The following is a 9,376-nucleotide window of genomic DNA, read 5'->3' on the forward strand; positions in this document are numbered from 1 at the left end:
GTTAAATCGAGAGTGACTCACTCGTTTATGACAACATTATAAATGGGAACGGGAGCGATCGGTGTCTTCCGTGTCACCAACGGTCGGTGGCACGTGGGCCCCCTTCTGCAGAGCAGCGCGGTCTGGTCTGTAGAGTGTACCCTGGTCAACTGACCAGACCTGCGGGGCAGGGCCCTCACCCACACAGGCCCCCGAGAATGTTTCTATTTTGGACCAGTTGTGGTCTTTTTTGGTTGTAAGATCTATCAAGAAGCTTCTCCAGTGAACGCTGCGGTCGTGGACCTAGGGAAAACAAAGGGGGGACAGTTAAACCTGGTTTATTCATGACAGCGACTTTAATAACAGAAGATTTAATCCAGAATAAAATCAAATAGCGCTGAGGTTAACTGTGTGATGCTGTGCTCAAATAAGAAGCTGAGCTCTGAATCCCAGGCTGGTTTGGGTTGAATGGACCTTAAAGCTCCTCCAGCTCCAACCCCTGCCCCAGGCAGGGACACCTTCCACTAGAGCAGGTTGCTCCAAGCCCCTGTGTCCAACCTGGCCTTGAACACTGCCAGGGATGGGGCAGCCACAGCTTCTCTGGGATTCCAACAGGAAGAAGCATTTTAAAGAACCAGTCCTTCCTTAGGCATTTTTAAGGTTAGATTTGCCTTTTGTGGACACTGCCAGTACCTGGGAGGTGAGTGGTCTGACAGCCAGCAGCGGGAGCTGCTGTGCTGCCGCGGGAGGAAAACGGCGTGTTCAGAAACACACTTCCAAAAGCTATTATTTAAACCTCTCTATACTTTTCAAAGATGGTCAATCAATCCCCCACCACCAAATTTCATCACCAATGTGATGAAACCAGGGATTGTAGAGATAGGACAAGAGGTAATGGGTTCAAACTTAAGACAAAGGAAGTTCACGTTAGATGTAAGGTTAGATCTAAGAAGCTTACATGTAAGATGTAAGCTCCTGTGAGGGTGCTGAGGCGCTGCACAGGGTGCCCAGAGAAGCTGTGGCTGCCCCATCCCTGGCAGTGTTCAAGGGCAGGTTGGACACAGGGTCTTGGAGCAACCTGCTCCAGTGGAAGGTGTCCCTGCCCGTGGCAGAGAACTGGATGAGATTTAAGCTCCCTTCCAACCCAACCCATTCTATGGTTCTGTGATTCTAATGTGACCCCTCCTTAAGGCAAGGCACATCTCCTGGTGGTTAAACATCACCACAGCATCCTGCCCGCCACAGAGGCACCCGAGGGCCGCGTACCGAGACGTGTCTGCGCAGGGTGGACATGTCCGTGAAGGTCCTCTCACAGGCCCGGCACTTGTAGGGCTTCTCGCCGGTGTGAATGCGCTGGTGGCGGCGCAGCGCGCCCTGCTGGGTGAACGCCTTCCCGCACTGCTCGCAGAAATAGGGCCGGGTCTCTGGAAACGACGCGAAGCGCGGGGTTAGGAAGCAGCTTCTTTGGATTTCAGCGGATAAAAAGCATGAAGAGGTTCTAAAAGATCGATACTGATCAGTGGCGAGGGTGGAAAGGACCTGGAGGCCATGGTTTGTGATCGACAGAAAGCGTGAGAACAGCTCTCCCATCCTACAGGGGGAACAGCAGCAACTACAGCCGCTCCCTGCTCCAACGTCCTTCCTCAGCACAAACCAGGCCTCTGGACAAGCAGCATCCGTACGAGCACAATGTGATGGGGAAGGGCTGAGGGACCTGGGGGGTTTAGTGTGGAGAAGAGAAGGCTCAGGGGGGACCTGATCGCTCTCTGCAACTGCCTGACAGGAGGATGGAGCCAGGAGGGGGCTGGTCTCTGCTCCCAAGGAACAAGGGATGGCACAAGAGGAACCGGCCTCAAGCTGCCCCAGGGCAGGTTTAGCTGGAGCTGAGGAACAATTCCTTGCCCAGAGGGTGCTCAGGCATTGGAACAGGCTGCCCAGGGCAGGGCTGGAGTCACCGTCCCTGCAAGTGTTCACAGCCCGTGGAGCCGAGGCCTCAGTGCCAGGGGTTAGTGGTGGCCTTGGCAGGGCTGGGAATGGTTGGACTGGATGAGCTGAAAGGGCTTTTCCAGCCTGGTTCATTCTGTTACACAAGATAATCCCATGCCTAGTTTAACAAGCCAGGATCACCCTGAGCCCTGCTCCTCCTCATCCCAGAGCTTATAAAAGCAGTTGTGGAATAAAATGTCACCATCCAAACCAGGAATTGCTGCAGACTCAAGCTCCCATTGCCATTTATTTTCCCATCCCTGAACCATTTGCTTCTTTACCTGCATGGACGTTACTGTGCTGAGCTAGTGAGGCTCTCAGCCCAAATGTCTTCCCACACACCCCACACTTGTAGGGCTTGGCTCCCAGGTGGCATCTTTTATGGCACTTCAGGTATTCGTTGGTGGCAAAATGTTTTCCACACACGTCACATTTGAAGAGGCGCTCTCCTGAGGCAAGAGGAAAAGACATTCTGAATTCCTGCAGCTCAGTTTTGTGCTTCAGAGCTGGGGTTTAAGTGTCTTTCTATCCCTAGTTCCTTCTTCAAACCCCAACTAGTGATTTCAAGCAGTATAAAGGGAGGTGATGGGAGAAAATGAACACATTTACCTGTGTGGGTCCTTTTGTGGCCAGTGAGCTTCCCTTTATCAGCAAAGCAAGCCCCACAGTCCTCACAGATATATGGCTTTTCCCCTGTATGGGACCTACATGAAGGGAAACACAAGTGACAATAAATTAACTCATTCTTAAAATACTCAATTTAAATTGTGTTCTGTACACTTCATTTTTCCAATGCAGTGGAAAAAGCACATTCTGCTCACTCAAGAGAGAACCTTTAAAACAAGGATAGGTGCTAGAATAAAGCACTAAAACTCCCACTTAAGGTTCACCTTTCCTCACTCAGGCCCTATAAAACCCACCTCTCTCACACATTACAGCTCACAGGATTGGCATCAGAAGGCAGGAAGCAGGGATGACAAGCTGCTGCTGTGCCAGAGACTGAATGGACATCCAGACTGTCCCCAGCTCAACACCAGCAGCAGATCCCTTCGGATACTGTGGGCCATGTTCTTGGCTCCTGCAGTCTCCCAGCCTCATGCTCTCCAGGCTGCAAACTTTTATTAGCAGGACACTCCCGGCAAAAGGCACTATGGAAAGTGCTGCACATTTGACTTTAAACCAGCTCAAATCAGAGAAAGCCTGAGGCTAAGGCTTGTCTTGACACCGAGTCCTCCTGTTTCAACTCAAACAGCAGGATGTACCCCACCACACCTCGTTTTGATCTGTCAGGCAAAATGCTGCAAATTGAGACAGCAGTTACCCACCACAAACCTGACAGGTGACTGTTCTGTTGCTGTCACACCATGTCTCACATGTGGCACATCTCTGCTGTGTTCCAGCTGACAGATTATCCAGACATTCAGATGCCTACAAGAAACCTGGAGAGGGGCTTTGGACAAGGGCCTGTAGGGACAGGCCAAGGGGAATGGCTTGAACCTGCCAGAGGGGAGACTGAGATGAGCTCTTGGGCAGAAGCTCTTCCCTGTGAGGGTGCTGAGGCGCTGGCACAGGGTGCCCAGAGAAGCTGTGGCTGCCCCATCCCTGGCAGTGTTCAAGGCCAGGTTGGACACAGGGGCTTGGAGCAACCTGCTCTAGCGGAAGGTGTCCCTGCCCGTGGCAAGGGTTGGAGCTGGAGGAGCTTTAAGCTCCCTTCAACCCAAACCATTCCATGATTCTACTCCTGCTGGTCCTGAATCACCACTTTTTAAATCCCTTAGGAGACGGAAGCAAGCTACGGTCCCCACTGCATAGGCCACAGTCTCCAGTAATGGGATATCCCTCCCCTAGCTCAGCCCTCCAACAGTGAACCTCCTCTTGTATGCTGTGCTCCCCACTTGGAAAAAGACTGGAATTCCATGGGATGATTCATCCCCTCCTGGGAGAGGACACAGCGAGCAGAGACACCACCAGAGAGCAATTCATCCAGTCTAATGACTACAGAGGGAGCCCAGCTGTGAAGACCAGCTTCTGCACTGCACACCAGAAGTGATATCCCACACCGAGTGACTTGTTCAGTGTCATACAGAGCGAGCAGGGCTCAGCACTGGGATCCCTGCGGCCCCTGACTCATTCTACACTACTTCTAATCACTGAAGGCCATCGTCTTACTGTGAAGGCTGTCTCCAGTGACTGGCTCTTGCTCACCAGATGCCTGGGGCAGCTGTTCCAAACCCCTGCCCAAAGTGATGCAATGGCCAGATGCTGACAGAGCCTTTACGTAAGAGGCTTAATCACAGATCCTACAGGACAAAATGTGAGGAGAGTGAGTCGGAAATGGGATGTCAGAGGAGGAAAAGAAAGAGCTGAAGCATGCAGGGAACAGGAGCGGGGGTGCTGCAGCCTGACCTGGTGTGGATCTTCAGCTGTGATGGCTGAGCGAATCTGGAGTGACAAATGCCACATTCATAGGGTTTTTCTCCCGTGTGTGTCCTCATGTGGAACACAAGAGCTGTCCTGGAGCTGAGGATCTTCCCACAGACAGAGCAGAGCGGGCGCTTGACTCTGCCTTCGTGCTTCCGCATGGAATGTGTCCTCACATCCCTCTTCCTTTTGAAAGTGGCGCTGCAGAGGCTGCAGGCGAACTGCCGCTCCTCAGTGTGGACACAGGCCCGGTGCTCCTTCCAGCTGTTGTAAGTGGCAAAGGACTTGCTGCAGATGTCACACTGGTACACCTTACCTGGCAGGCACTGGTGCACGTCTCTGCAGTGATCCACATACTTCTTCCGGGACACAAACTGCTCCTTGCACTTCTCACACCGGATCACATACGCAGATTTCTTCTGTGCCCTGCTTTTATTTACCTTCCTTACCCTGAACTCTTCATCTGATTCATGTTCCTCACCATCCTTGTCGTTAGAGTATTCCTCATCCTCATTGTCCTCCTCAGGACAGACCTCGTTGTCCCTGCTATCATCAGCTTCTGAGCACCCCACACCGTCATCTGCCTCCTCCTCGCCCTTCACACTCATTCCACCTTCGTCTTCATCCCCTTCTTCACACCTTGCTTCACCTTCCTCACACTTCTGCTCGTGTTCTTGCTCATTGCCACAGTCTGCTCCAGCAGCAGATGAACCCCCAGGTTCTTCCTCACGACCCGTGGCCTCTTCGTGCCTCACACATTCAGGCTCTGATGTCCCAGCCCAGGTCCCTCTGCCAGGACCTTTGCCACAGCTCTCTGCATCTGCCTGTTGCTCAGGTGGAACCACCATCCAATAGACAGGCACAAGCGGCCTCTCCTGCCCAGCCTCATGGGCTTTTCTGTAAACCAACCAAACCACAGAGCACAGCTTCAGTAAGTTTCATTGTTTCAGCTCAGACATGTTTGTCTTAGAGGAAAAGTCATTTCCTTTTCATTGTTCTTCAAACCATTTGAGACATTAACAGACAAAAAACAAGGAAACTTTGGGCAGAGTTGGACCAGGTAATTAAAGAGAATTAAAATGTCTCAGTGTATAGAACCCCAGACTGGTTTGTGTTGGAAAGGACCTTAAGATCATCCAGTTCCAACCCCTGCCAGGGGCAGGGACACCTTCCACTAGAGCAGGTTGCTCCCAGCCCCTGTGTCCAACCTGGCCTTGAACACTGCCAGGGATGGGGCAGCCACAGCTTCTCTGGGCACCCTGTGCCAGCGCCTCAGCACCCTCACAGGGAAAAGCTTCTGCCTTAGATCCAACCTGAACTTCCTTGTTTAAGTTGCTTTAACACCTATATGGAAAAACAAAACAGACCCCCTGGTAAGCCAAACACAGCAGTTAACTGCTTATTGCTACTCAGTGAGCAGAACAAGCTATGTCACTGCACTCACGGCACATCTGGAATGTTGTCCTGGGTTCAGCTACAGCAGTCATTTTTTCTCCTTCTTAGTAGCTGGTGCAGTGCTGTGTTTTTGACTTTCCACTGCCAGGGACGGAGCATTTACCCCTTCTCTGGGCACCCTGTGCCAGCACCTCAGCACCCTCCCAGGGAAAAGCTTCTGCCTTAGATCCAACCTGAACTTCCTTGTTTAAGTTGCTTTAACACCTATATGGAAAAACAAAACAGACCCCCTGGTAAGCCAAACACAGCAGTTAACTGCTTATTGCTACTCAGTGAGCAGAACAAGCTATGTCACCGCACTCACGGCACATCTGGAATGTTTTCCCTATTATTGCACTGAACTACAAACAGATTTTGACATATTTAAAGGGAAGATGAGATCCAGGAGAAAACCACCTACCTCCTGTCCCACACAGGCAGGGTATGGGGTATGGAGCTGTCTGACACATACAGTGGCCTCTTGCAGTTCTGGAAAGTACTGTGCAATTTCAACATCTTGTTTTCAGTCGGGCAGTGCTCAATCAGCCTGCCTGGAAGCTGAAACCACCCAGCAAAATGGCACACAGGGTGTGGGGCCCATGAAAGCTGCACTAAAAAGCACCACAGTGGCCTGACATGTATGAAATAAACACACCTCTGCTCTGGATCCGGGCTGAGAGAGCTGGGCTGGGGCAGCTGGAGAAGAGAAGGCTCCTGAAGGGGACACCTTAGAGCAGCTCCAGTGCCTAAAGGGGCTCCAGGAAACCTGGAGAGGGGCTTTGGACAAGGGATGGAGGGACAGGCCAAGGGGAATGGCTTGAACCTGCCAGAGGGGAGATTGAGATGAGCTCTGGGGCAGAAGCTCTTCCCTGGGAGGGTGCTGAGGCGCTGGCACAGGGTGCCCAGAGCAGCTGTGGCTGCCCCATCCCCAGCAGTGTTCAAGGCCAGGTTGGACACAGGGGCTTGGAGCAACCTGCTTTAAGCTCCCTTCAACACAAACCAGTCTGGGATTCTATGAAATGGGGATTTTCTTGTGCTGATTGTTTTTAGGCTCCTGTTTTAAAACCCAAACTTGAGGTATCCAGAATCACCCCCAAGATCCAGTTGCACAAATCCCCTTTGATTCAACTATAAACATTCCCCTGAATTCCCAGTCTGGGAGACCTCAATTCAGTAATCTGGACTGAGAGCCTGATGAGGTCAATGGAAAAATATCTGTCCCAATTTCAACACACTTCTGATCAGCTCCAAAGAAGTCTGGAACTAGAGCAGGGAGGACTTCAGGAACGCTGTTACCCTGTTGCCCAAGGGGAAAACACACTTTCCTACCCAGACACACACACACAGGGAATGCTGTACCTCACATGAGTGCTGTAAGCAGACCTGTGAGCAAAGCTGGCAGGGCAGTGCTCACACTTGTAGGGCTTCTCCCCGGCGTGCGTTCGCATGTGGACTCTCAGGCCACACTTGGAGCTGATGGCCTTGTCACAGCACGGGCAGGCCTGGGCACGCTGCTGCTGCCTGTGCACCCTGTGGCTGCTTGTGGCCTTCTGGCCCTTAAACCTCTTGTCACAGAACACACAGGAGAAGCCCTGCTCGTGGCCATGAACAGTGAGGTGGTGCTGCCGGAGGCTCTGGGGAGTGGGGAAGAGCCGCTCACACCTACTACAGCTGTACTTGACGGCTGGGTTTAGGTTGCATTTGAGCTCCCCATGTGACTGGCACTGCTCACACGCCATCTGTGGCAGCACCTTCGCCACGCGCCGCAGTGACTTCCTCCGTCCTGCTTTAGTGGCAAACTTGGAAATCAAACTGTTCTCCTCCTCCCACTGCTCAGGCAGAGTGTTCCTAATGACTACACAGGCTTCCTCTGACTCGGGCTGGCTTAGGAGGGAAAGACTATTCTTGTTTTGCAGGCTAACAACATCCACACCGAGTCTGCTTCTGGTTCCTGTCTGGTTACACCTTGGTAGCTTTGTCACCCTGGGTTTTGGGTCTGGAAGAGGCATGTCCCCTTGCTCCAGGCTTGCTGGTTGGCCTTCAATGAGTTCATAGCCAGCCAGTAGCTTTTTATGCTTTTGCCTATCCCAAAGTTTCCTCTGCACAGGTATTGCCACGACTTGGGAAGAGTTACTCAGCTGGTGGCTCTCCTCCGGCTGGATGCGCTGCCACTGCGGGGCCCCACTTTCTGTGCGCAGCTGACCTTTGAGGTGGAGGCTCAGATCCAAGCCCTTCCTGCCCTCTGCTTTCACCTCCTCACAAATGTCAATCAAATCCTTGCATTCGAGTCTTTCAGCTATTTCTCTCATCCGTTGCAGCTTTTCTGCCTCAATCTCCACTTCTGCAGTGTAAATGAACTCCAGGAAGGAGGTGAACTCCTCCGTGTAAATGTCTTGCAGAGTCACTGTGCAGTTCTTGGTGTCCAGCACCTCATCGTGTAGGAAAAGCCCCTTGAAATAGTTGCTGGAAGCTGCCAGGACAGCTTTGTGAACCAGGAACTCCTCCTGAATTCCCAGATGCTGCGTGTGAACTGTCACATCACAGAGGTGACCAAACTGGTACAGCGAGTGCAGAGCCCGCAGGAGGTTGGGAGCAGCAACTTTGGATTTCATCCGAATTTTCTTCTTCTCCATCCTGGCAGAAAAAACAGACAATGATTGAATGCTCAGTCTCCCTCTTCCATGAGCTATCCTTGGATTCGTGTACAACAACATCATGTCCCTGCCCGTGGCAGGAGTTGGAACTGGATGAGCTTTAAGGTCCCTTCCAACCCAAACCACTCTGACTCCGTGATCACGCACCTCAGAAAAGCTCAGTGGAGATCCATGTCCTCATTCCTCACTTATGAGCCGTGGTGAAAGCCTCAAGGTTACTTTTATCAATGCAACCACCATCAGCAAACACACTCGGTTTATTACAGTCACAGATTGAGATCTGCACTCCAGGATAACCCTTCAGAGGGAATATTCTGTAGCCCAGTAATGAAATACAAGCAACATGATTGACTCAGCTTAATACTAAACCATTCTTCATGCAGGCACTTTTCAACAGTAGCAGTCACAACAGTTTAGAGTGGAAACAAGGATCTTTCCCCACCCCTCTTGCAGCATGGGGGAACTGAAGCAGAGCAAGTTGCTCCACTTGTGATGGATTCCAGGCTGGTGTTGAAACAGAGCCATGTTTTCACAGTCACACCATGCTCCACTCCTGCGCCAGGCAGCCCCTCAGGCCAAAACGGGAAGAAATCTTTGGATCTGGTTCAATTCCGTCTCTGTTTTAATTCTCCACATTCACAATCAGACCTGGGGGTTAATAATGCCAGTTGGCAAACTTCTATTGCATTTGGCCACTTAAATACACAGGGACAAAGCACAAAGCTAGAAATAGCTATGATTTCTTTTGAGGAGGTAACAGTGGTTTGTTTGGACAATATTTCAGAACTGCTCCTTCTCAATCGACAGACAGAGGGGTCAGAAGTTTTCTGATGCTTTCAGAAAGAACTATTTGCCTTTCCCCACAGGCTCTAGAGACAGACACCAGCAATTCTGACAGTAAA

At 51.5% G+C, this 9,376-nt stretch overlaps 1 protein-coding gene across 1 annotated transcript; it reads right to left on the reverse strand.

Moving 5' to 3' along the window:
• Positions 1-179: 179 nt before the first annotated feature.
• Positions 180-8,453, reverse strand: LOC104405640 (GDNF-inducible zinc finger protein 1-like; the record flags this gene model as incomplete). Its single annotated transcript, XM_010014401.1, has 6 exons — positions 7,180-8,453; positions 4,372-5,283; positions 2,575-2,669; positions 2,247-2,414; positions 1,246-1,403; positions 180-282 (listed from the first exon to the last, which is right to left on the reverse strand). Coding segments are annotated over exons 1-6 (2,710 nt in total), but the record flags the coding sequence as incomplete, so codon positions are not given.
• Between the last annotated feature and the right edge of the window lie 923 nt (positions 8,454-9,376).

The sequence above is a fragment of the Nestor notabilis genome, unplaced genomic scaffold (assembly GCF_000696875.1).
Source record: "Nestor notabilis isolate BGI_N333 unplaced genomic scaffold, ASM69687v1 scaffold15555, whole genome shotgun sequence".
Lineage (NCBI taxonomy): Eukaryota > Metazoa > Chordata > Aves > Psittaciformes > Psittacidae > Nestor > Nestor notabilis.